This window comes from Papio anubis, chromosome 8 (genome assembly GCF_008728515.1).
Source record: "Papio anubis isolate 15944 chromosome 8, Panubis1.0, whole genome shotgun sequence".
NCBI lineage: Eukaryota > Metazoa > Chordata > Mammalia > Primates > Cercopithecidae > Papio > Papio anubis.
The window spans coordinates 20684367-20710520 of NC_044983.1; the positions used below are offsets into that span (position 1 = coordinate 20684367).

At 58.0% G+C, this 26154-nt stretch overlaps 2 protein-coding genes and 1 pseudogene across 16 annotated transcripts in view; all 3 read left to right on the forward strand.

Annotated features, from left to right (window-relative positions):
* Positions 1–6278, forward strand: part of SORBS3 (sorbin and SH3 domain containing 3) — a 31019-nt gene extending 24741 nt beyond the window's left edge. For 6 of the 8 annotated variants that reach the window (XM_009212679.4, XM_009212677.4, XM_009212678.4 and 3 more), the window contains 5 exons: positions 7–132; positions 1602–1913; positions 2214–2317; positions 2837–2943; positions 3338–3871. In XM_009212679.4, coding sequence (XP_009210943.2) covers positions 7–132; positions 1602–1913; positions 2214–2317; positions 2837–2943; positions 3338–3717 — 1029 coding nt within the window. In that variant the 3' untranslated portion in view covers positions 3718–3871. Of the gene's footprint in view, positions 1–6; positions 133–1601; positions 1914–2213; positions 2318–2836; positions 2944–3337; positions 3872–5454 lie in introns of those variants that run through there. The other 2 variants (XM_009212683.4, XM_003902523.5) reach the window with 1 other exon arrangement.
* Positions 6279–9497: 3219 nt separating this feature from the next.
* Positions 9498–25100, forward strand: PDLIM2 (PDZ and LIM domain 2). 8 transcript variants are annotated; one of them, XR_650462.4, is made up of 10 exons: positions 9512–10293; positions 11362–11456; positions 12137–12288; positions 15493–15562; positions 15689–15834; positions 15994–16072; positions 19853–19929; positions 20105–20294; positions 22357–22474; positions 24521–25100. XR_650462.4 is itself a non-coding variant. In XM_003902524.5 (10 exons), the coding sequence occupies exons 1-10, from the start codon at positions 9546–9548 to the stop codon at positions 24696–24698; spliced, it is 1809 nt and encodes a 602-aa protein (XP_003902573.2). In that variant the 5' UTR covers positions 9512–9545; the 3' UTR covers positions 24699–25100. The 8 variants fall into 8 exon arrangements, 7 of the variants coding, with proteins under 7 accessions (XP_021797809.2, XP_009210949.2, XP_003902573.2 ...); XM_003902524.5 differs by having other exon boundaries at positions 20149–20294; XM_031669427.1 differs by having other exon boundaries at positions 9512–9990; positions 20149–20294.
* Positions 18743–19846, forward strand: LOC103886681 (annotated as a pseudogene).
* Positions 25101–26154: the final 1054 nt, after the last annotated feature.

Sequence of the window (26154 nt, forward strand, 5' to 3'; positions counted from 1 at the left end):
ATGCAGGTGCTGCCTGCAGATGAGATCCCCAAGCCCATCAAGCCGCCGACCTACCAGGTGCTGGAGTATGGAGAGGCTGTGGCCCAGTACACCTTCAAGGGGGACCTGGAGGTGGAGCTGTCCTTCCGCAAGGTGGGCCAGGCAGGAGATGGTGGGGTGGGTCGGGGCAGGCGAAGATGTAGGTAAATATGTGCACTAAAAACACATTTTTTTTTTTTCTTTTTGAGACAGAGTTTCGCTCTGTCTCCAGGCTGGAGTGCAGTGGCGCCATCTCGGCTCACTGCAACCTCTGCCTCCCGGGTTCAAGCAGTTCTCCCGCCTCAGCCTCCAGAGTAGCTGGGACTACAGATGCCCGCCACCACACCCAGCTAATTTTTGTATTTTTAGTAGAGATGGGGTTTCACCGTGTTGGCCAGGATGGTCTCAATCTCTTGACCTCATAATTCACCCACCTTGGCCTCCTAAAGTGTTGGGATTACAGGAGTGAGCCATCGCACCTGGCCTAAAAACACTTTTTTAAAAAAGAGTCTGATGTACCTAGCTTCACCTAGGATTTCAAAATTTTCCCCAGTCTCTTTCATTATGCTTATTTTAGTGTAGTCTTTTTTTTTTTTTTCCTGCATTTTTTTGAGACAGAGTCTCACTGTGTTGCCCGGGCTGGCTTTGAACTCCTGGGCTCAGGCGATCCTCCTGCCCCTGCCCCTATCCCAGCCTCCCAAGTAATTTTGGTCCATTTTTAAAAGATGATCATAAACTTCTAGAGTTATATATATTTTCAACTGCAGGTTGCAGGGGATCATACTCAGCATTTTTAAAGGTATAGACAGAAACGTTAGCGTGCGTCGCGGGCAGGAAGAGCACTTTGTCTCACTGTAGGCAGTTCTGTGTACGCACATATGTATGTATTCTGGGCTGTTATTAAAATGTTTTTAACTGTGGACTGTGGTGAAACAAGTTTGAAAAATGCTGTTCTAGAAAGCAGAGAAGTGGTCTGCCTTTGGTTGATTTGGGGAGCAGCGACTATGCTTCCAAAATCAGCCAAAGACAGACCATGGTGAATGCTACCCAGAAGAGCTGGCCCCAGGGACAGAGGGGGAAGAAGGTGGCTGGATGGAGAGAGGTAGGGGCAGGAGAGAGCAGGGGAAGGCAAGGGCTGGAGGCCACCGTCCCAGGGAGTGGTTCTACCTAATGTCAGCCAGCCTATGGCCTTGAGGACTCCCTACCTGTCCTGGGGAGTGTGTTTTTGACACACTCATGACAGGGTCCCCCAGCGTGAGGCAGGAACAGGACCCAGGCAGGGCAGTAGTGGTAGCACCTGTCCCGTGTGCCTAAGGAGTGGACTCTTGATCTCATTCACACCTCATAGTGACAGTATGGTTATTTTCACTTAACGGAGGAGAAAACAAGGCTCAGAGAGACAGAGCAGCCTGCCTGAGGCCACACAGCTTGACCTGGCGGAGCTGGGTTTGGATCTGCATTATTAGCCACGGGCTCACCTGTGATTGGAGCTCTGGGGAGGGACCTTGCTATGCATCCCAGATAAGGCACCGTGGGTGCATGGCACCAGGAAAGCCCCACAGACACTGACTTTCCCCCCTCAGGGAGAGCACATCTGCCTGATCCGCAAAGTGAATGAGAACTGGTACGAGGGGCGCATCACGGGCACGGGGCGCCAAGGCATATTCCCCGCCAGCTACGTGCAGGTGTCTCGTGAACCCCGGCTCCGGCTCTGTGACGACGGCCCCCAGCTCCCCGCATCTCCCCGCCTGACTGCTGCCGCCCGTTCAGCCCATCACCCCAGCTCCCCCTCAGCCCCGCGCAGCCCAGCTGACCCCACCGACTGGGGAGGGCAGACCTTCCCCCGCCGCACTGGCTTCTCCTTCTCCACCCAGGAGCCTAGACCCCAGACCCAGGTGAGGTAGCCTGCCTCCACCAGAGAGCCCACCTCCTCCCCACCCCCCATCCCCCAGCCCCGTGACTTGTCCACACTTGGGAATCCTTCCCAGACAGCCCTGGGACAGATGAGTGGGGTGACAGGGCAGAAGCTAGTATGGCAGCCCCACCCTGGCCTGGGGAACCTCAGCCTACCGAGCTCTGGCCCAGGGAGCTCTCGATGGAATCCCAAAGCCAGCCCGGGCTCCTGACCCTCGGTGTTCTTGGTTCATCCATCATCTTCCTGCCTCTGACATCCCTTTCTTCCTGTCAATCCTCAGAATCTTGGCACCCCTGGTCCAGCTCTGTCCCACCCTCGAGGTCCCAGCCATCCCCTGGACCTGGGGACCTCTTCTCCTAACGCCTCTCAGATACACTGGACCCCGTGAGTACCATCTGAGGGCTTGATCAGACGTGGGGAGCGGTCACTAGCAGGCAGTACCCCATATTCCACCCTCCCCCAAGTCCCCACCTGTGGATTTGGGAAACTTCTACCAGGTAGCCCTTGTCCTCGAAGAGCTTATGGTGATTTGGTGCAGGGAGGAGGCGCTGGTCTGTGATGTTCCCAATCCCTCCTGGCAGCTGCGTGGCCTTGTGGCCTTGGTCTCCTCATTGGGTTTCTAGCCCTGAGGTCAGTGCATGTAGAATTGAAGTGTGGAACCGGTAGAATGGACAGGAAGGCACCAGGTGCTCAGAGGAGGCGAGGGTTCAGTGGCTTAGGGCCCAGAGGGCAGAAGGCAGGCCTGGGAAAGACTGCACTGAGCACAGGCAGAGTCGCTCCGAAGAGCTGGGGTAGGGGCTAGTGAGAGCGTGAAGGGACCCTGGGGCGTTCACAGGAAGTGGCAACACTTGGGTTAGAGCCTCTGGGCCCGTTCTCCAGTTGCTGTGATGATGCTTCTCGTAGGTACCGGGCGATGTACCAGTACAGGCCCCAGAACGAAGATGAGCTGGAGCTGCGCGAGGGGGACAGGGTGGATGTCATGCAGCAGTGTGACGATGGCTGGTTTGTGGGTATGTGGGCAGGCCGGGAGGAGGCATCTCAGGGCCCCAGGGGATGTGGGTAGGCTGCTGCTGCCTGCCAGTGCTACCTCAGCAAAGATTCATGGCCGACCACCCCCCACTCAGCTTCCGACCGGGCTACTGGGGAGGGCCTGGCACCCGATGCTTCCCCAAAGCCAGCACTTCTGTTGGCTGCCTTCCTTCATGCCCTGAAGAGGCCGAGGCCCAGGAGGAAACTGGCACCAGTCCAGGGTCACGATGGAGTCACCGGGGACCCAGGCCAGGGTTCCCGACCTCCAGAGCCCTGCCCCTTCCTCCTGCACACCCCTGCCTCTGGAGCAGCCCTCGGGGAAAGGACCTGGTGGAAAGGACCAGGACTCACACTTGTGTATCCTCCAACCCCTAGCTGGCTCCTCCAGCCTGGGAGGAAAAGGGAGTGGAGCAAGGTCCCAGCCCCTCAGGGCTGGCCCAAGGGCAGCTCTGACCAAGGACAAATGCAGGAAGCCTCAGGTTGGCCTCGGCCTGAATCAACGTGACCAACCTACCAGGCTTCACATGGCCTCTTTCCCCAGAGTGGGCTGGCCCTGTGCAGGTCTCATCTTCAGAGGATGGGCCGTCCCTACAGAGAAGAGAGTGGCCAGAAGCCCCCTGCCCCTCCCCAAGCAGGTTTTGAGGCCTGAGGAGCTGGGGGGCTGCTTGGGCAGCCCCTTGACCTGGCAGCCCACCCTTCCTGATCTGATCCCAGTACAGCTGCCAGCCAGTCTCCTGACCCACCCAGGACCTTAAGCACTACCCTGTGAATGGCCCCTACCTTCTGGTGGGGGAGGGAGGGAGGCGGTGCTTAGAGATGTATTCAAATTTACTCGATACACTTTTGCTTTGCAATTTTTTTTACAACTACTAATAAAGTTTTGCAAATCTATGCAGACAAGAAGAAAAAGTACCACTTTTGTGTTATGAGCCACAAGTGCTTTGAGAGGAATGGGTGAGACCTGTGCCCTCTCTGGTATGGCAGCCACCAGCTGCATGCAGCTGTTGAAATGTAGCTCAAATGAAATAAACTAAAAATCCAGTTCCTCAGTTGCATGGGCCAGTCTCAAGTGTCCAACAGCCACACGTGGCGAGTGGTGTCCATTTTAGTTAGTGCAGGTCAGGGAAGGCTTCCTGGAGGAAATGAGGGAGCTGGGCCTGGAAGGGCAGGGGAAGGATTTGGGGAGGCCAAGAGGAAAGGGAGGTACTCAGGGCAGAGGATGAGGGTGGGGGTGGGACGAGCATGGGCTGCCCCCAAGGAAGTCAGGGTGCCAGCCTGGAAGGGGAGGCTCAGGATCATCCATTCACCCAAGGTCGGGAGTGACGTTCATTTGAGTTTTTATTCCTATTTTTCTATATATAGGAATATAATAATGCTTATTACATTTCTGTATTTCTATATTTCTCCATTCCTTCTTCCTCCCAGGCTGGAAGAACCAGCTGGGGGGTGTAGGGATACACAGGTGTGAGCTCTGGGCCTTTCCACCAGGAGCTCTCCCCAAGTGCTGCTCCAGAGGCAGGGGTGTGCAGGGGAAAGGGGCAGGGCTCTGAAGGTCCGCAACCCTGGCCTGGGTCCACAGTGACTCCATCGGTGACCCTGGGTGGTGCCGGTTTCCTCCAGGGCGTCACTGTCTTCAGGGCATAAAGGAAGGTAGCCAACAGAAGTGCTGGCTTTGGGGAAGCATCGGGTGCCAGGCCCCCCAGATGCTTTGCCCGCTGGGGTTCCCCCTCCTCCTCTTCAAGACACGAGTTTCTGTGGGGCTGTAGACCAGAGGCCTGGATCTGTGTCCCAAGCTTGCTCCTAAGCATCGGGGTGCTCTCAGGCAATTCATTCAGTCTTCTCTTAGGCCTTCCCACCCATCTCTAAGTGAGGGTGCCGTATTAGACCAGGGGCGTTTCTCCCGATTTCAGTTCTATGATTCCTCCTCCTGCGTCCCCACTTTGCGGAGGAGGTGGGGAGTGACTGCGCGCTGTGTACAGTGTGATGCGCCTTTGTTTTTTTTTTTGTTGTTTTTTTTTTGTTTTTTTTTTTGAGACGGAGTTTCGCTCTGTCGCCCAGGCTGGAGTGCAGTGGCCGGATCTCAGCTCACTACAAGCTCCGCCTCCCGGGTTCACGCCATTCTCCTGCCTCAGCCTCCCAAGTAGCTGGGACTACAGGCGCCCGCCACCTTGCCCGGCTAGTTTTTTTGTACTTTTTAGTAGAGACGGGGTTTCACCGTATTAACCAGGATGGTCTCGATCTCCTGACCTCGTGATCCGCCCGTCTCGGCGCTCAGATTCTTTGATTGTTGAGTGTGGGAAGTGTAGCTTTGCCCATCTAAGCTTCTGCCACTAGGGGGCAGGAAGGAGGAGAGCAAATCCAACTCCCTCCCTGGGCTCCCCTACAGAACTCCCCTACAGTTCTGGGCACTGCCGGCAGGGGGCAGGCCCTCACCCTTGCATCCCTGTTGAAGAAGGGAGCAGGGAATGCTCTTCCTGCCTTTCCTCTTTCAGGTGTCTCCCGGAGGACCCAGAAATTCGGAACATTCCCTGGAAATTACGTTGCCCCGGTGTGAGTGGTCTCCATGGCAACTTGGAGCCAGCCAGGATGGGGTGGGGAGCAGTGGCACTCGTGGGAGGGACATGACCCCCGCCCACATCCTCCTTCCCCAGGACCTGAGCTCCCGGCATCTGCAGACGACCCCCGCAGCCTTTCCCTCGGACCCCCCTCGAAGCCCCCTGGACTGATTCCCACCCACGACTCACAGACATTCCTCCCACAGCCCTTTCATTTCCTCCCCACCCCACTCCCCAAATACAGAGGTCCGCTTTGAAGTGGAGACCATTTCCAGGCCTTATTGAGACCAGACCCCAAGTCCCCCACCCCCATCCTGCTCCAGCTTTCCTCTAACAGGGACCAGCGCTCCGCTTTGCCCCCAGGGGGTTCCTCTAACCAGGACCAGCTTCCTAGCCTCCTAGAGACCAAAGGCCGCCCCCGCCTGCTGGGGTTCCTCCCACCACCCCAGCTTGCTGGCTGCCCACTTTGCCTTCTGGCCTCCAGCTGGGCGTGGGGGGCGGAGCAAGGCGGGGGACAGCAGCACCTTCTTAGCGATCCAGGCCTGGCAAGAGCTCTGGCCCCAAGGCTACCTCTTCCCAGGGGCTATCAAGTCCTGGGCCTGGCCCTGGAATATCACCCCGCACTGTGGGGCCGGGCACCACTAGCCTGGCTCAAATGTTCCCCAGGGAGACTGCTGTGTGCTGCCCGCCTGCCTGCTGGCTCTCCCCCAGCCCCATGTCCCCTCTGGAAGAGAATGTAAAATAAACCTGGACACAAGGGACTTTGTCTCTGAGGCCTTTTCCTTGGGGTAGGAGATGCCTTCTCCTGTCTGGGAAGATGGGAATTCCTTCTGCTGGGGGCTGTGCTGGGAGACAGGTGGGACAGGTGTGTGTGTGTATGGGGAGGATGGAAAAACACTGTTACTACCTCCAAAGATCTCTGCCTTTGGGTGTCAGGCAGGCTGGGATAGCCCCCACGATTGGGCAGCTGTGTGGCAAGAAGTGCTGGGAGAATGAACAGTGCCAGGCCCTGGTAGCAGGGAGACATCAGAGATGGGGGACTGAATGTGGCCTTGTTTGCAGACTGTTTTGATTCTGGAGCTGCCACCGTGGGGTTGCTGGGCTAGATGACATTTCTAACTGTTCTGCTGTTTTCCTTCTGTGTGCTCCATTTCCACACCGAAGCCCTTGTGTGTGTTTATTCTCCTCTTTGGGCTCAGGCTTTTGAGCAGTCCTTTGTGGGAAGCTGGGAGTGGTGAGGCATAGCCAGCCAAAACTACTCTTGAACAAGGGTTTTTGTTTTGTTTTGTTTTGTTTTTGTGAGATGGGGTCTCTTTCTTTCGCCCAGGCTGGAGTGCAGTGGCCCGATCTCGGCTCACTGCAGCCTCTGCCTCCCGGTTTCAAGCAATTTTCCCACCTCAGCCTCCTGAGTAGCTAGGATTACAGGGTTGCAGCACCATGCCCAGCTAATTTTTGTAGTTTTAGTAGAGACAGGGTTTCACCATGTTGGCCAGGCTGGTCTTGAACTCCTGACATTGGGTGATCCACCCACCTCAGCCTCCCAAAGTGCTGAGATGCCCGACCTTCAACAAGGTTTTATAGTCCTGGAGCTTGCGGGTCCCTGTGGGATGACAGTGGTGGCATAGTCCAGGCAGAGTCCAGCCACTCTGCCAAGAAAGGCAGCTCCATGTCTCAGCTGCTGCTGAGAGGTGAGCAGGGCACCAGGGCCCCTCCGTGTGTTACCTAACGTGAGCCTCACCATGGCGGGTTATGATTCCATTTTACAGAGGGAGAGACCCAGGCTCTGAGAAATTAAGCTTTCTAGGTCACATCATTATTAAATGCTGAAGTCAGGTCTACCTCACTTCCTGAAATCTACTAAATGCCCAGGCAGCCCTCATCCAGGGGCCCTTGGAGAAGGAAGGTCATGTGTGAGGTCAGGGACTTCTCTAGGGCGGCCCAGGGTTGGGCCACTTTTATGTTCTTCCTGGCAATCCTGTCTTCTAGGCCTGTCACCTAAGGCAGGTGTGAAGAGGTGGTGGCTGGAGTGAAAGGTGGTGGTGCCCAGTTCTGTCAGGACAGAGGGGAGGGGCTCATGGTTGACAGGGCAGTGGCCTAGCCCTGGCTGGTTTTTTGAACCTGGGTGCGGCCTGACCCAGCAGGGGTTAAACAGCGGCTGGAAGAACAAGTCCTCCATCCACCTCCATCCTCACCCTGGTCTGGTTCTAAATGGGCAGGTCCAGCCCATCCTGGCCTAGAAACGACCATTCTTCAGAACCCACTGGCCAGGTTGCCGTTCCCCCATCCCAGCTCTTATTTCATGAACTCCCTGATGCCCTCATAAAACATATCAGGGCTGAGGCCTCCTCTCCCTGGGACAGAGACCAACTCCACACCCTCTGTTTGATGGAGCGCTGGCACCTCCCGAAGCTAACAAACCCTCCAACCCTGGGCTGTCTGCACCACAGTCCTGCCTGAAAGATGCTTCTGTGCCTCGACCTGGCCTGAGTGGGGGGGCGGGGGGTGAAGGGAGGATCAGAGGCTGCTGGGGATGTCTCACCCATGAGAGGGGAGGGCAGTGACGTGGCTTACCAGGGCCACAGAGAGGCTACGAGCAGGACATGTCCCCTTCTGTGCCAGAGTTGTGCCCTGCCTGCATCCACTGACTTGTCTTTGTGGTGGGTTTTGTGAATTCACAACCCACCCATCAGAAAGCCCTGCCAGGTGAACCTGGGGCTGTTTGTAGAGTCTGTCCAAGGTATGCAGGAGGGGCTCTCTGAGGAAACGATTGGCTTTTGTTTGGTTCACTCTCCATTCCCAGAGGCAAGCATAGTACCTGGCGCTCAGTACTCACTGGCGCTCAGTACTCACTGGTGCTCAGTACTCACTGGCGCTCAGTACTCACTGAATGAATGCTGTTGGAATGATTGCGTGGAAGAACTGAATGGATGAATTTCCCTTCCTTTGGGTCCCTTCCCAGGAGTCCCCTCCCCATTTGAGGCAGGGACTCTGTTTGACACCTCTGTGCCATCCTTGGCTTTTGCCTGTGGCCAAGCAATTTTTACAACAGAAGGGTAAGCGGCACATTATCCCCATTTTCCACATGGGGAAACTGAGGCCTGGAGGAGCTGAGGAAGTTGCTGAAGGTCACACAGCCGGTGAGACGCAGCTGTGCACTTGGGGGCTAGTGTGTGCCCCCAGGGCTGTGCTCACCCTACCTGTAGTTGCCTCTTCCCTCAAGAGGCTTCCAGTCTAGTCAGGGAGGTGGAACAGGTGCAATCAGGCCAGGTGGTCATGCCAGGAGGCTGGAAACCAGCCAGTGGGAGAGGAGTTTGCACACCCAGGACAGAGGCTGTGGGAGGAGGGGGGCTGAAGTGTGAACGCGGGGAGGCTGAGACGAAGGCACGGGCAGGTGAGGGGCGTGGGGAGGCCACTCTTCACAGAGCGAGCGTGGAGGGAATGACTCACACCTGAGGCAGGCGAGGCACAGCTGCACCCACAGGTGTGATCCCCTGAAAACACAGCAGCTTGGCAGCCAGAGGCTAAGTGGAGACCCAAGGAGAGGCGGCTCTGTGGCCCTGAGGTCCCCGGGGAGAGGGTTGTCAGGTACAGCTCCTCCTCCCTAAGTTGGCACCTGGGTCCCCTCCTTGGCTGCCCTCTCCTCATCCTTATAGCCTGAGCTCCAGATGCTTGAAAGAGGACGGGGGAGAGGGCAGGAAGGGGTGTGAAGGCCTGCAGAGAGGGTGAGGTGAGGGCCCACGGGAACGGGAAGGTACCAGCCTAGAGGTGGGGGTGTCCAGTGAACCCCCAGCCAGGAGGCTCTCTCTCCATCTCCTAGGGCCCCTGCGGGTCCCCTTTCCAGGCAGAGAAGTTCTGCGCTGGCGAGAAACCAGCGCTCAGGAAGGGAGTTGGCGGGAGGAGGGTGGCCTTGGTTTGGGATTTGTGGGAGTCAAGGCCGCATCTGCGCCAGCTTCCGAACCTGGAGTAGGTGGAGAAGCCAGGCGGACCGCAGACGCACCCAGGCAGCCCACCCTGCCCAGAACTTGGGGATGCGGAGCGGGAGAGCGCGGCCGGCGTGGGAAAGCTTTATGGGGCTGCCCCCTCGGCCGTCTGCGAACTGGGGCGCGGGGCCGTCACTGGACCGGCTCCGCTGTGCCCCGGGCGGTCGGGGGCATGCGGGCTCTCCGGGGAGGATGAGGGCGCCACCGGCTGGACGGCCGCAGCCTGCAGGGGGCCCTGGGGACAGCCTGCCCCATCCCCTCGGCGGGCTCGGGCCAGGTGGCAGCGCCTGGGCTCGCCGCGCGGAGGCGGCGGCTTCCCGGGCCAGGGGCGGCGGCAGGGGCGGCCCCGGGATCACATGGGCGGAGGCAGGTCCCAGGGCCCCGGGCGGACTCTCCCCAGAGTCGGGCAGACCGCAGCGGGAGCGGCGGCGTCTCCTCGCCCTCTCTCCCTCCCGGGCCTGGACGCCCAGCCCGACAGGTGAGCGGCAGCCAGGTGAGCGTGCCCACCTGCACCCCTCCGCGCGGCCCGCCATCCCCGGCGCCCGGTTCCTCTCCGCGCCCCTATCGGCGCGGGACCCTGGCCTCGTTCCCGGCCCGGCGCCTTGGAGCCTCGCATCGGCGGGGGCGCCCCCGCGGGTTGCACTCTCCCCGGCCGGCGCGCTCCTCCTCCAGCCCCCGGCCCGCAGGGTACTTTGCCCTCAGAGCGAAGGAGGCACCAGAACTGGGAGAGCCGGGCCATCCAGCTGGGCACCTCCCCGCGGCGCCCGCAGCGCGGAGTCCACTGACCGGCTCAAAGGTCTGGGAATCTCAAGGTGGCCGCCAGTCGCCAGAGCCGGCCTCGGGTACTGGGGTGGCGGCGGTGCGGGGTACAGAGGCCAGGCCTGGGCCCAAGGGGAAGGCAGCCGGGGATGGAGCGGACAGACCACTGGTGCTCTTGATAGATTCTCGCAGCGCTTGCGTCCCGGGCAGCCCCAGGATGGGTGCTGGGCAGGGTGGTGCCCAGCCTGGTACCGCGGCTTCCTGCCTGGGTTGGCTCCTGGTTCCAGAGCTAGAGGCTCAGGAAATCCCACAAGGGTCTGTCTGCAGGGGCACTTCCTTGCCCAGCAGAGGGGCTGTGGATGGGAGGCCTGTCACCACGGCTGTCTGTCGGGCAGCATCAGGAATCTAGGGTGGGTGTGCCCAGTTTGACAGATGAACCCTGGCCTCCTTGCCCTGGCAGCAGGCCCCTGGGGGAGGTGGGGAGCCTGGTCTTGCCCATGTGAGCCACTTTGCCAAGAACGAGGTGGGCAGCTAGGAGGCCCCTGTGAAGACCCAGCCTCACCCCACCAGCCCCTCACCTGGCCAGTGACTTACACAGTCTGTACTGGTGCCAGCCTGTTCCTCCTGCTTCCTGAGCCCTCCTCTCCCTAGGCCACTCACCAGCCCTCCCCAAGAGTGGAGAGGAAGTGCCGTGTGCTGTGGGTTTTGGGGACAGGAAGCAAGCGCTAGTGGGACTGAGCCCTGATGGTGGAGGAGGGGAGACGGAGGCGGTGTTGGCATCTCTTCCACTTGCCAGCCCCTGCCCCTCATGCTCCAATAAGTCCCCCACCTGGCAGCCTGGGCCGCCCCCTCCTGGGAGTCGCTCCCTGGGCTGAAGCCTAAGGAAGGGAGAACACAGAGGCATGGCTTCCCAGGGTGGGGGGAAGTGAAACAGGGGTGAGGGAGGGAGTTAACCACTTCCTCTACCCACCCCAGAGACCCTGAGTAGCTGTCCGGGAGCTGTAGTGCCCTCTCTTTCTCCCTTTGGCCCCTCTCCTGCTGCCTTACAGTACCCCCAGAGCCGGGTGGGGGCACGGACTTCACCTCCTGGTCCTGTGTTCCTCAGGTATGGCGCTCACAGTGGATGTGGCTGGGCCAGCGCCCTGGGGCTTCCGTATCACAGGGGGCAGGGACTTCCACACGCCCATCATGGTGACCAAGGTAAGGATGGTGGCTCCAAGAGGTGAGGGGGTCCTGCCAGAAGCGAGGTCAGCCGTGTTCACGCCACTCGGCACAGAAGGCTTGCTTTTTCTGTTCTGGGGCCAGGGACCTACTGCTGCCCGGCGTGCTGGCTGCAAGGGAGCCGTGGCCCTTTGCCACGGGGATGTGGTGGCCACTTCAGGAACAGACCTTGGGAGTGAAAAGGAACTGGGCCGAGGACAGGGCCTGCTCTTGCCTCCCCAGTTGCCATCCCCACACCTGCAGGCAGCCATTTTGGGTGGTTACTAGAACAAGAGCCCCGGAGTTCTTGACAGTCTCCTCTTGACCCGGGCCGGGCTGGGAGCATTTGTAGGAGGGCTGTGCAGGCAGTCACCTGCAAGGTGTGATTTGCACGGGCAAGGCTCTCTATCCAAAAGTATTTCCAAGCACAGTTCCTGACATTCTGCCACTGCACGTTCTTTGGGAGGCTCATTAGAATGCCAATGTGGGGCGGGGGCTGCCACCTGTGGTTCTGGAGGGGATGGCTGTTCAGTTCAGTGTCATGAACAGGCAGAGGGACGTGCAGGAGGGTGCAGGCAGGCCTGGGTCAAGCCAGCCTCTGTGTTTCTTGGGTAGCAGAGTGGGAAGTCCCTTCCCCAGGTGGGCCACGGTCTGAGCATGCCAGCTTCTCATCCCTACAGGTGGCTGAGCGGGGCAAAGCCAAGGACGCTGACCTCCGGCCTGGAGACATAATTGTAGCCATCAACGGGGAAAGCGCGGAGGGCATGCTGCATGCCGAGGCCCAGAGCAAGATCCGCCAGAGCCCCTCGCCTCTGCGGCTGCAGCTGGACCGGTAGGGCCTCCGGCTCTGCAGAGCCTGTGGCATTCCCCTTCCCCTCGCCACCCCACAGAGCAGCCCTTGCTCCTGCCCATGGCCTAGAGCTCAGCCCTAAAGCGGCCTTCTTGGGCCCTCTCCACACCTCGGTGAGAAGGTCCTGGGCTCTGCTTCCTGCAGCAGGGTGGGCTGAGGGGTGTTCCCGTGCCTGGTTGGGTAAAGGTGGGCGCCAGGCTGGGCGTGCAGTCACAGGCTGGGCAGGGCGAGCTGGCACCAGCCACCTGGAAGCCCGGGTTTGACTGGTTCCCAAGAGTGTGCAGGGTACAGGGCGTGGGCATGAAGTGGGTTGAAGAGGGGAAACTTCTGGGATAGTTATGCCCGAGGCTGGTCCCCAGGACTCCTGCCTCCAACAGAGTATGGCCTTTGTTTAGTTCCCAGCTGGAAGGGAGGACCTGGGGGGCTCGTTCCTCATAGAGCCTGTCTGTTCCTCCCCATCATGGCTCTGGGCCCTGCTGGTGAAGTTGGATTTCCCATCCTGGGCCTTACTCCTAGGGTTTTGAGCCTATAAGCCAAGGTGGGGCCAGGGTGGGGCCTGGAGGTCAAGCTATAGGGGGAACAGGTGGCTCCCTGGGGTGGGGCTTCACAGTGAGTCACAGATCAGGAATGCCAGGAGATTCCCAAGTCAGGAGAGCCCTCTGCACGGGCCTGGAACATGAGTCAGACACCTCTTGCGTCCTGGCCACCCCTACATTGTCCTGCTCTCTTCAGCCCTACCAAGCCCCTCCTTCTCCAACTGCCCTGCCCTGTGGTGTGGCAGAAGCTGACTCTCTTCATGTCGCTCAGGTCCCTGGGTGTTTGCAGCAGTTGGGACCCCGAGAAAGAGGGTAGAGAGAACCTCATGGTTTCTGGGAATGGGGCGACACCGTCTCTTCCTCTGGGGTTCTCTGGAGGGTTCAGGGCTCCGGGGAGGTAGGTAAGCCTGGGCTGTAAGTCAGGCCTCTGGTTCTGCACCAGACAAGCCCAGACTCCAGTCTTTTAACTTTTTTTTTTTTTCTGAGACAGAGTCTTGCTCTGTTGCCAGGCTGGAGTGCAGAGGCGTGATCTCGGCTCACTGCCACCTTTGCCTCCTGAGTTCAAGCGTTTCTCCTGACTCAGCCTCCCAAGTACCTGGGACTACAGGCACGTGTCACCACGCCCAGCTAATTTTTGTATTTTTAGTAGAGATGGGGTTTCACCATGTTGGCCAGGATGGTCTCGATCTCCTGACCTTGTGATCCACCCGCCTCGGCCTCCCAAAGTGCTGGGATTACAGGTATGAGTCACCGCGCCTGGCCCAGTCTCTTAACTTTTGCTGACGTGCCTCCCCCATCTCCAGCCTCCTACCCTCCCCAGGTGGCCTCTCTGGCATCAGAAGCCCTGGGGCAGGAAGCAGGGCTCCAGGCTGGAGCCAGAGCCTGCGCTCCCCTCACTCTGATCCCACGGCTGTCCCAGGAAGCTGAGGGTCCTGTTGCCTTACATCTCTAGAAGCAGCCTCACGGCCAGGAATGCGTGGCAGGATGGGACGAGGCAGGCTGTCCCCTAGCCCTGACTTCAGTTACCTCCCACTCAAGGCTCCAGCTGGGTTCCACCCAGGGAGCTGGGAGGGGGGAGCCCCTCTCACTGGTGGGGAGCTAGGCCTGCTTGTCTGGAAGGAGGCAGGTGGGTCTCACCCTTTGTTTAACTGGGGAGACCCCTGAGGAAGGGATCAGGAGTGACGCTGTCAAAGGCACCCTGGCCTCCAGTGGGCAGGGTGCGCAGCTGGCCCAGTCACCATGGCCTCTAGAACTGGAGGCAGCTCACTTTCCCTCTCTGGGCTTCAGTTTCTCCATGGGTTAAAATACAAGGGATTATTTCTATGAAATCAGTAATCGGGCCGGGCGTGGTGGCTCACACTTGTAATCCCAGCATTTTGGGAGGCCGAGGTGGGCAGATCACCTGAGGTCAGGAGTTCAAGACCAGCCTGGCCAATGTGGCGAAACCCCGTCTCTACTAAAAACACAAAAATTAGCCAGGTGTGCTGGCGGACACCTGTAATCCCAGCTACTTGGGGGGCTGAGGCAGGGAGAATTGCTTGAACCCGGGAGGCGGAGGTTGCAGTGAGTCAAGATTGCGCCATTGCACTCCAGCCTGGGAGACAGAGTGAAACTCCATTTCAAAAAAAAAAAAAAAGTAATCTTCCCCCAAATCAATCTACAAACCCGAGGCTGAGTGACACCAGTGACAAAGTCCAGGCAAAACAGGAAAAAAAAAAAAAGAGGGCAGGATAATGTGAGGACTCTAATAAAATTGAATGTTTGAACTTTCTGATGAAGTTTTATACATTCTACTTTTTAGAACCAAACTATCCTTTCTTTTTGGAGAGTGGGTTTTGTTGTTGTTGTCGTTGTTTGAGATGGAGTCTCACTCTGTCGCCCAGGTTGGAGTGCAGTGGTACAATTTTGGCTCACTGGAACCTCTGTCTCCCAGGGACAGGCAGTTCTCCTGCCTCAGCCTCCCAAGTAGCTGGGATTACAGGCATACGTCACTGTGGCCTGGCTAACCTTTTTTTTTTTTTTTAATTATAGACGGGATTTCACCTTGTTGACCAGGCTGGTCTTGAACTCCTGACTTTAAGAGATCCACCCTCCTCAGCCTCCCAAAGTGCTGGGATTATAGGCGCGAGCCACCGTGCCCGGCCTTGGTGTTTTTTGAGACAGAATCTCGCTGTGTTGCCCAGGCTGGAGTGCAGTGGGGCAATCATGGCTCACTACAACCTCCGCCTCCTGGGCTCAAGTGATCCCCCCACCTCAACCTCCCAAGTAGCTGGGACTACAGGCATGCTCCATTATGTCCAGCTACTTGAAAAAAAATTTTAGTAGTGACGAGGTCTTCCTATGTTGCCCAGGCTGGTCTTGAACTCCTGGGCTCGAGCGATCCTCCTGCCTTGGCTTCCCAAAGCGTTGGGATGACAGGCGTGGGCCACTGTGCCTGGCCAACTGTCCTTTCTTTTAAGAAACCATGGTGGTTGTTGATGATAGTTGTTTGTCTTGAGTTTGAGAAAGTTAAAAGTTGACAACCTGATGTCCAAATTTTCTGTAGCTTTTACTGGTGTTGAGAACCAGATCTGGGAACAGTTTTGGCCTCTTTTGGGGGTTGCTGGGTGCAGGGCCCCTATGTCACTACCTCCCTCTGTTGCCTCCTCAGGTCTCAGGCTGCGTCTCCAGGGCAGACCAATGGGGACAGCTCCTTGGAAGTGCTGGCGACTCGTTTCCAGGTAAGCTGGTGCCCTCCCCTGGGAGCCTCAGCACCCTGATCACTGGTGCATGAGAGTGAGGCCCGAGGGCAGGGCGGCCTCGGTGGGGCAGCCCTGCCTTTCCTGACATGGCCACTCTCTCCGCAGGGCTCCGTGAGGACACACACTGAGAGTCATTCCTCCCTAAGGTCCTCCTACTCCAGCCCAACCTCCCTCAGCCCAAGGGCTGGCAGCCCCTTGTCACCACCACCCTTCAGTAGCCCCCTCGCTGGAGAGGCGGCCATCAGCCGCAGGTGAGCACACCGTGGGTGGGCACCTTGGTCGCCTGGGCTGCCAGCTCCAGGCTGGCTCTTTGGAGTCTCAGGAGCTCTGCTCAGGGGAGCCTGGGGCAGCATCCTCCCTGGGCAAGCTGGGGGTGGCCCCGGCACACACTGTCCCTTTCCCACTTTCAGTTTCCAGAGTCTGGCGTGTTCCCCGGGCCTCCCTGCTGCTGACCGCCTGTCCTACTCAGGCCGCCCGGGAAGCCGACAGGTGAGGCTCTGTAGGGGAGGACAGGCTGGAGCAACAGAAACACCTCCTGTTCCTGTGGATGATTGCCTTTAGTGCCCTGGGACTGCATCTGGCGAAGCCAGGCCTCACCATGGGCAAGACCAGGGCCTCCTTCGCCTGGCGACAGGCATGCTCTGCTCCTGAGCCAGGGAGGCCACGCTTCTGGTCGTGGGCCACATGTGCTGTGCCCAAGACCTGCCTGGCAGTGCCCAGTGGCCTATCCATCTCCTGCACCCCTCTGATCCGACCACCTCTCCTGGACTCCCCTCCAGCCTTAGTTCTCCCTGGCCCCTTGTGTCACCCTCATCCCCCTTCCTGGGTGGTACTTCTCCTCTTCAACGGTGGGGGATGGTGAGGGAGTGAGGCAGCCAACAGCCCTGGGCCGCAGCTGCTGGGGACGGCATCGGGGGCACGTCCAGCCTTTGGGGTGATGGGGATACAGCCCAGCTGCTGAGCCCTACCTTCGGGTTGATTCTGCATTACAGAAAGCAGAGCCTTTGAGGGTGGCCAGGGAGGGCAGTAGAACCCAGGGGCTCCAGAGGAGGAAGGAGCAGGATCTTTCTGGCGTGGGGAATGGGGGGGCTTCTGAAGAGGGGCTCCCTGGTGACCTGCTGCACGCCCACCGAGGGGCCAGTCTGGCGTTGTGGTCATAGAGATGTATTCCATGGGTCCCCTTTGTTAAGGAATTGAAGATGCAGTTGTGGAGATAAGGCAAACTTGCAAAACAATTTTGGAGCAATTAGGCACTAAGCAGTGTGGTATTAATTACAAAAGCAGGAGGCGTTCTGGTGGGGGAGTTGGGGAAAGAAGGCTGTGTGACGAGTATTGCTGGACATTGGAGGTGACGGCGGGAGGGTTTAGGGAAGGAGGAGCAGGAGGCCCGACACGCTGGGAGATGGGGAAGCAGTGGTCCAGGTGAGGCCTGGTGTACTGGGGCTGGGGGATTTTTTTAGGGGGAAGCTTTGTTCTGAGATAAGCCAGGAATGAGCTTGTCTCAGGGCTAGTCAGTGTCAGTCCTGGCTCCTTTCCGCAAAGCCTCTGGCGAGCTGTGGTGTCAGCAGGACCACATGCTCAAGGGCAAGCCTTCCTGGGCTTCCCCCTCGTGTTGCCCCCAGTCCAGGAAAATGAACGGTGTGGAAGGTACAGAGGCATGGATCCCAAACCAGCGGCAACACCTGAGAACTTGTTGGAAATTCAGTTTCCCAGGCTCCAGCCTATACCCGCTGAGTTGGGCATGGGGCTTGCGGGTCACGTGTCCAGAGCTGGATGTGGGGAGACCCACCTGGGTCGGTCCCACCTCTGCCATGACGACTTGGACCAGTCCCTCTTCCTCTCCCTGGGCCTCAGGTCAGACTAGACGCTCCGAGTTCCCTTCTCTGACCTTGATGACTCTGCTCATTCCTTCAGCAAATATTTGTCGAGCAGCTGCTTCATGTCAGACACTCATCTGGGCTCTGGGGATGCACTCGTGGAAAAACAGAGTGACACCTCTGACCTTATGGAGCTGACGTTCTAGTCTACAAATGAGGCTGTGGTCCAACAGCTGCCTCTTGAGAATCACTGTGTAGCTGGGTGCTATAACACGGGCCTGGAGTCCCAGCTACTCAGGAGGCTGGGGTGGGAGGATTGCTTGAGCCCAGGAATCCAGACCCAGTTTGGGCAACATAGTGAAACCCCATCTCTTTAAAAAAAAAAAAGTCACTTACACTCAAGAATCTTAAAAGCTCTAAGAAGTCCCATGAGAAAGAAACCCACTTAATTTTTCTTTAGATCCTAAACTTGTTGAACAGCAAAATTTCTCTTCTGTGAAGGCAAGGGTCCCTAACCGCTAACCGCCTGGGAGGAAGGGAGGGAGGAGAAAGGCATTGCCTCTCCCAGTGGGGGAGCTGGGCTCCTTCTCTGGGCCGGGCAGTCTGGTGGGAGTGTATGGGAGGAATGCTGTGAGCTAGAGAGGCAGGAGTGCCGTGTCCTTGTGGCCTCCTGACATGGCCAAGGCTGCAGAGAGCCGGAGGCTCAGGATGCCCTTATGGTGCCTCTGGAAATTACAAGTTCCCTTTGCTGGTAATCACATGCCTTGGTGAGCGGAGGCCAAGTGGGAAAAGCCCCTCTCCCTCTGGCTGGGAATGAGGACTTGCCTCATGGAGGGATCCTGGGCCGGTGCCCCAGGCAGGGCCCATGGTGGTCTGTCTGGAGATGTGATGTGGCTCTTGAGTACCTGCAGAAACCATCTCTAGGTCCTTCAGGTGACCGCACAGCCCCAGGCAGTTGCCCTGCAGCCCAGGTGTGGAGTCCCAGCCCTGCCTCTGATGCTTCAGGTGGCTTAGACCAGCCACTTTGCCCTTCTGACCTGCAGTCTCCTTACCTATAGAACGTTTTACTGACGGACCCTGAGAGCAGAGCAATGTGAGGGGAACTGCTGGTGGGGCGAGGGTCTAGGGCTGTTTTCTTTTTTTTTTTTTTTTCAGACGGAGTCTCGCTCTGTCGCCCAGGCTGGAGTGCAGTGGCCGGATCTCGGCTCACTGCCAGCTCCACCTCCTGGGTTCACGCCATTCTCCTGCCTCAGCCTCCCGAGTAGCTGGGACTACAGGCGCCCGCCACCTCGCCCGGCTAGTTTTTTTTTTGTATTTTTTTAGTAGAGACGGGGTTTCACCGTGTCAGCCAGGATGGTCTCGATCTCCTGACCTCGTGATCCGCCCGTCTCGGCCTCCCAAAGTGCTGGGATTACAGGCTTGAGCCACCGCGCCCGGCCAGGGCTGTTTTCTTAAGATCCAGAAGTTTTTGCTTTAGCTTAAGGATTTATGCAATTTTCCATCTAGCTTCATAATTCATCCATGACTTTGAATTTTAAAATGGAGAGAAGTTGGCTTCCCAGGAAATGGTGCCCCTGGCCCTGGGCACCGGCCCGCCTGGCTCTCTCCAAGGCTCTCCTTCCCAGTGGCTGGTGCGGGCTTCTGGAGCTCAGTTGAGTCCCATTGGGGTGGCAATGGACAGGGAGCAGGGGAGTGCAGAGTACAGAGATGCAGGCTGGAAATTGGCCTCCAGGAACAACGGTGAGGTTGAAGGTGAGATTTCCATGTTGGGAGCACATGGAAGAGCCCCAGATGGACAGGGCACACCTGGAGATGGGCATTGCTGCCAGGGTGTGGCCCAGGGAGGGCTCGGCTGCCCAAAGCTCCATGGGGCAGGCCCAGACCTCCCAGCAGAGCAGGGACAGGCTGGTCAGCCTAGACCCCCGCCTCTCGGGAGAGGAACTAGCTCTCCTTGGGAAGACGGCCTCTGCCCCCGCTGGCCCTGGCTCCCAGGGGACCTCGACCCCTTGCTTCATCCCTTATGTTTCCATCTCCTCAGTGCAAAAGGGCAGCATGCTTCCTCTCTGCTGGTTCCGTGGGATCCGAGCCAGGCCCCAGTGTGCAATGTCTTTGCACACAGATAATAGCGGGCGTGACAGAGGACTCTGTGCTTAGCTGTCACCTGCTGCCTTCCTGCTGCCTGGTCCCCGGCAGAACCCACATGCCTCCCTCACCCTCTGGGCCCTGGCAGTCTCTGTGCCCTGGCTCCAAGGGAAGGGGCAGGGGGCCTGCTGGTCAGCGAGGGCCGGGAAGCCCGACACCCTGGCTCCGAGGGAAGGGGCAGGGGTCCGCTGGTCGGCGAGGGCCGGGGGCCCCCTGGTGTCGGGCCTGGGAACAGCCGGGCTAGGCCCTCCTGGGTGTGTTGGTCCAAGGCTCCGGCCCTGACTCCTCCCCGACTGCCTCCTCCCCACAGGCCGGCCTTGGCCGAGCTGGCGACTCGGCGGTGCTGGTGCTGCCGCCTTCCCCAGGCCCTCGTTCCTCCAGGCCCAGGTACCAGCAGGCCCGGAGGGTCGGGTGGGGTCTTGGAAGGCTGGGAGGAGCAGGAGGGAGATGGGTTTCCCCGAGAGGGATGGGGTCCTCCAGGCCCAGTTGGTTCCTCCACCTCCCAGATTCCTCCCCCTCCCCCACTCTCTTCTCCTGTCCTCCACCCCCTTGCTTGCCTAAGCCCCGGCAAGAGACCCTCATTCCTGGCTGCCGCCCACCCAACAGCGTGGACTTGGAAGGGGGAAGCCTCCTCCTGGACGAGGACTCGGAAGTCTTCAAGATGCTCCAGGAAAATCGCGAGGGTCGGGCGGCCCCCCGACAGTCCAGCTCCTTTCGGCTCTTGCAGGAAGCCCTGGAGGCTGAGGAGAGAGGTGAGGGCCTCAGAGGCTGGGGAGGGGAAGGAGATTCCCTCCCATATCCTGGGCCCTGACTGGATGGGTCAGTGAACCAGTGTTCTTAAGTGCCTGTGAGGCGCTCACCCCGGGACTAGGCATGGAGCCCAGCAGGGCGCGGAGCCCCAGCTCCCTTAAGGAGCTGACGGTCTGGGAGGGTCACCAGCATGCTCCCAGACAGTAGTGGGCAGTAGCTGGCTGGGATGGGAAAGTGTCATTCGAGTGATAAAAGCAGTGGCGGGGCCTGAGGCTGGGCCTCCAGGGAGGGCTTCTTGGAGGAAGAGGGATTTGACTTGGCCTCTTGGCCTCAGAAAAAAACATCAAGACTTAAACAGCATTAAGATGTTGGCAGGAAGCACCGTGGAAGGTGGAGGCTGGCGGCCAGAGGGCTTTGGGGTGTAGGAGCGGGAGAATGGGAGCCTGATAGCATGGCAGGGCACCAGTGGAGGCCAAGCCCCTGCAGTGAGGGCCCTCAGGAACCAGGCTGAGGAGTGCCCTGACCCAGGAGAGCCATTAAATACAGATGCCAGGCGAGCAGGACATACGGAGGCTTGCCAGAGTTCAGTTATTCATGTGACAGACACTGACTGTGTCCATCCGAGGGACCAGATGTGTGCAGAGTTTGGGGATAGAAGGTGACCATGACCTCACTCCTGTCCTTGGGGAGCTCCATTCACTGGGGCAGACAGGCCTGGCTGGCTCCCATGGAAGTGGGCGCTGCTATGGGAGTTCCTATAGACGCTCAGCACCAATGCCCTTTAGAACAGCAGGGAGATGGGGAGGGAGGCAACAGGACAGGCAGGAGAGTGACCAGAGAGGCTGCATAACTCATCCACGACTTTGAATTTTAAAATGGAGAGAAGTTGGCTTCCCAGGAAATGGTGCCCCTGGCCCTGGGCACCGGCCCACCTGGCTGTCTCCAAGGCTTTCCTTCCCAGTGGCTGGTGCAGGCTCCTGGAGCTCAGCTGAGTCCCACTGGGGTGGCAATGGAAAGGGAGCAGGGGAGTGGGGAGTAGAGATGCAGGCTGGAAATTGGCCTCCAGGAACAACGGTGAGGTTGAAGGTGAGATTTCCATGTTGGGAGCACATGGAAGAGCCCAGATGGACAGGGCACACCTGGAGATGGGCAGGTAGCTGGTTCTAATGCTGATGTTTAGCTCCAAGGGGCATTTGCAGAGGCATGGGGGTGGGGTGAGAAGGTTTGGAGCAAATCTTGTCTGTTTTGACCCTGAGGCCTCAGAAGGTCCCAGGAGGCAGCACAGGGAGAGGGCAGTGCCTTTGCCAAGGGAGCCTCAGTGTCCTTAGCTGCAGGCAGGGGTGACAGCTGCCCCATAGCCCTGGGCTTCATCTTCGCGTGGCTTGAGAGCTCACATGCGATAATGCATGGAAAAGCCCTTTGAAAGCCACACCGAGGCCGGGCGCGGTGGCTCACGCCTGTAATCCCAGCACTTTGGGAGGCCGAGGCGGGCGGATCACAAGGTCAGGAGATCGAGACCACGGTGAAACCCCGTCTCTACTAAAAATACAAAAAATTAGCCGGGCGCGGTTGTGGGCGCCTGTAGTCCCAGCTACTCGGGAGGCTGAGGCAGGAGAATGGCCGGGGAACCCGAGGAGGAGCTTGCGGATGAGCTGAGATCAGGCACTGCACTCCAGCCTGGGGCGACAGAGCGAGACTCCGTCTCAAAAAAAAAAATTTTTGGGGGCATTTCTGTGCATGCCATCTCGGGTTATTATCTAATCACACTGTCATTACTGGGTCACTAGAGAAGGGAGCGCCTGCTTCACCTGACATGTCACACACTGAGCACAGACGGCCCCAGGTGGGCAAACTAGGGCTTGTACCTGCCTCCTTCATGCCCTTGCCCAGCCTCAGCCATAGGTCTGGCAATATCACCTTCCTCCTTACCCAGTGCCACCGTCAGTGTGACTTTAGGGGTCCTCTTATAAGGGTGCTTTCCAAGACCCCACCACCTTAGAGCATCTTTGGGAGGCTGCTGTGGTTGGTGGGCTCTCACCATGTGTCTGTCTGCCCTGCCCTCAGGTGGCACGCCAGCCTTCCTGCCCAGCTCACTGAGCCCCCAGTCCTCCCTGCCCGCCTCCAGGGCCCTGGCCACCCCTCCCAAGCTCCACACTTGTGAGAAGTGCAGTACCAGCATCGCGTGAGTGTGGAGGAGGGTGGGGGACCTGAGCCTTGGCAGGGGAGTGGGGAGGGGGACAGGGCACTGGATGCTTTCAGGAAGGGCCGGGCCCATCGGGCTAGCACTGGGCACCCAGTCAGGGACCCTAGGGGAAGCAGTGTCCCACAGCTTTGGGGGTGTTAGTTACAGGCTTCTTAGGAGCCTGTGCTAGCTGCTTCCGGCTGCATCTCCTCCCTCTCCCTCTCCTCCTTTTCCCATCCCTTTTGATTTCTCTTCCATAATTTCAAAGCCTCTGGAGATCTCCCTGGAGGTACAGCACATCCTCCTGGAAAATCTTGATTTTTTTTTTCCCCTTCCTCCCCCTTTGGAGCAGGCTGAATTTTCCCGATATGGGCTCATTTTTCTTATTTTTCTTTTCCTTTTTTTTTTTTTTTTTTTTAGACAGTGTCTCATTCTGTTGCCTGGGCAGGAGTGCAGTTGCACAATCTCGGCTATCTGCAACCTCCGCCTCCCAGGTTCAAGCTATTCTCGTGTCTCAGCCTCCCAAGTAGCTGGGACTACAGGCGCTCGCCACCACTCCCAGTTAATTTTTGTATTTTCAGTAGAGACGGGTTTTCCCCATATTGGCCAAGCTGGTCTCGAAATCTTGACCTCAGGTGATCCGTCTGCCTCGGCCTCCCAAAGTGCTGGGATTACAGCTGAGCCACCGTTCCCGGCCGAGGTGGGTTCATTTTTCTCATTGGGTGGCATTTATAATGCAACCACATTCTCTGGAAGGTTGCTGAACACCACCCCCCCCGCCCCCACCAACCCCTCTCTGGTAAATTTCTGAAGTGTATAGCGTGGGAGGGGCAGGTGATTGACTTTAGGCAAATCCCTTAACCTTTCTGGGCTTTAGTGTTTTCATCTACAGAGTGGGAGAATATCCAGTCCCCCTGCTGTGCACAGATAGGGAAAAAGCATGTTTTCCATCCTGGTTCTCAAAGGTGTGTGCGTCGGGTCCCTTGGTGGATTTGTTAAATGCTGACGGCTGGGCCCACCCCACAGCCTCCTCTCCAGGAGGCCAGCAGGCCCGAGAATGTGCATTTCTTACGAATTCCCCAGTGATGCCGATGCTGCTGGCTGTGGGACCCAGGACCACACTGAGAATCACTGCTCTGTGAAAAATCCAGGCAATGTGGGACAGACTGGTCGGTCTTTGTGTGGGAGGAACAACTTTTTAAAAAAACTTTAATATTTTTAATAGAGTTTCACTCTGTCGCTCAGGCTGGAGTGCAGTGGTGCCGTCATGGCTCACTGCAGCCCTGAACTCTTGGGCTCGAGCGATCCTCCCATCTCAGCCTACTGAGTAGCTGGGACTACAGGCGTGTACCACCATACCTGGCTAATTTTTAAATTTTTTGTAGAGATGAGGTCTTGCTATGTTGCCCAGTTTGGTTTCAAACTCCTGGCCTTAAGTGATCTGGCCATCTGGGATCCCAGGCGTGGATTACAGGCGTGAGCTACTGGGCCTGGCTTTTTTTTTTTTTTTTTTTTAATTAGGCATCCCAGCAGTGGCAGTGGTGGTGGGGGTATGTGGTGTTAGGGGGTTCATCAAAGTGAGATTCCTGCATGCAGCTTCAAGAGTCAAGTCTCGGGCCGGGTGCGGTGGCTCACGCCTGTAATCCCAGCACTCTGGGAAGCTGAGGAGGGTGGATTATCTGAGGTCAGGAGAGCAAGACCATCCTGGCTAACACGGTGAAACCCCATCTCTACTAAAAATACAAAAAATTAGCCAGGTGTGGTGGCACATGCCTGTTATCCTAGCTACTCGGGAGGCTGATGCAGGAGAATCGCTTGAACCTGGGAGGTGGAGGTTGCTGTGAGCTGAGATCACGCCATTGCACTCCAGCCTGGGCAACGAGAGGAAAACTCTGTTTAAAAAAAAAAAAAAAAAAAAGTCAAGTCTCTGAGAAGGTTTTGGACTCTATCCAGGTCCTGACGCTACAGTGGGGACCAGGCCCCTGCGCGTGGTGGCCTCCTGCTTGGTGCTGCGGCTCTGAGCTAAAGCCTCTCCCTCCCCTGCAGGAACCAGGCTGTGCGCATCCAGGAGGGCCGGTATCGCCACCCCGGCTGCTATACCTGCGCCGACTGTGGGCTGAACCTGAAGATGCGCGGGCACTTCTGGGTGGGTGACGAGCTGTACTGTGAGAAGCATGCCCGCCAGCGCTACTCCGCACCTGCCACCCTCAGCTCTCGGGCTTGAGCCCGCCATGCCCTCAGCCTGCCTCCCTGCTGGGCCAGGGTCATGCCTATATAAGCTGGCATGGCAGGGACAATGGTAGGTAGTTGCTCTTACATGAGCTAAGTTTGGAGACCTGAGGCCCCTTTGTCCTCACTGGGTGGGCCAAGGTCTGGGACCTGTGTTGGACTGTGGGAGTCTCACCCTCACCTTGCCAGGCCTCTCCCCTGCAGGACTGGTACTGCACTAGTCTGAGGTGGCCACTGCCTTTGATGAATCTTTGTGTGCCAGGGTCTAAGTAGGGTCGAACACAGAAGTGGGAAGGAGAGAGGTGGGCCAGGGGCTAATGGTGTCACTGTGGAAAGTTTTTGACTTATGAGCTGTATAAATATATGAATACGGACAAAATAAAGTGGACGTCCCTTCCTTGTCTTTCCTACCGCCAGCCCTGGGTATGACCTGCTCCCCCCACTGGGTGGAGGGTCTTTATGAAATGTACATTTCTTCTTTTCCCTCCCTCAAATCCCACCCCTGCCAGTTGCCTGCACCTCACATTTCCCATGGAACGGCCTTGCCTTTTAGGTTGGGGGTCATGGTGTTCCTTAATCTTTTGGTAAAGATGCCCGTTGTACAGGAGGACCCTTGTGCTATGGAGGGAATGAGGTTGTCACTGGAAGCTTTGGAGGGGATGGTGGAGGGTGCCAAGCAGAGGGACGGGAGGAAGACCAGGAGACCCATCCAGCCAAGCTGGTGAGACAACCTGTGACCCTGAAGGCCGGCCACCCACCAAGGGTTGGGCCCCCAGGGCCAGGTTGATCTACTGACACCTTCCACTTCTTTCCTGGGAGACTCTGCTGGCTTCATTGGTGATTGATTTGGAGGGGGGAAAAGAAAGGGCAGGGTGGCTCAGGCTGTAGCCCCAGGTACTGGGGAGGCCTGAGGAGCCCTTGAGCTCAGGAGGTTGAGGCTGCCTTAAGCTATGATCATGCCACTGCATTCCAGCCTGGGAGAGAGAGAGACCTGTCTCTTGAAAAAACAAGAAAACGAATGCATGTGGCCAGTGCCAGGTGAGCTGCCCTGGGGGTGCACTTGAGTTGAGGCAGGGGACAGTGGTCCCCCCTGCCAGCCTAGGATTTTGGGCCTGATTCACCCACTACCCATAGTGCTAGTCCCAGAGGCTGCTGTGGAGGGGGCAGCCCCAGCTCTCTTTTCAGAGATCAAAGCTGGGCTTCCCAGGGTGCCTGGCTGGTCCCTGCTGGCAGCTTTGTGCTCTCTGGCTCTTTGTGGAAGGAATCTTGGCACAGATGTTTGTGTTGCCTCCTCAGGCACCTGTAGATATAATTTACACCATGATATCATCGTCTCACCTATTGCCTGGATGGCTGCCTGAGAAAGATCTTTATTTTTACAGAAAAGATCAAGGCTGTCTGGCTCAGGAATCTATGGGTCCCGGGCGCTGGTCAGAAACGGGGTAGCCTCT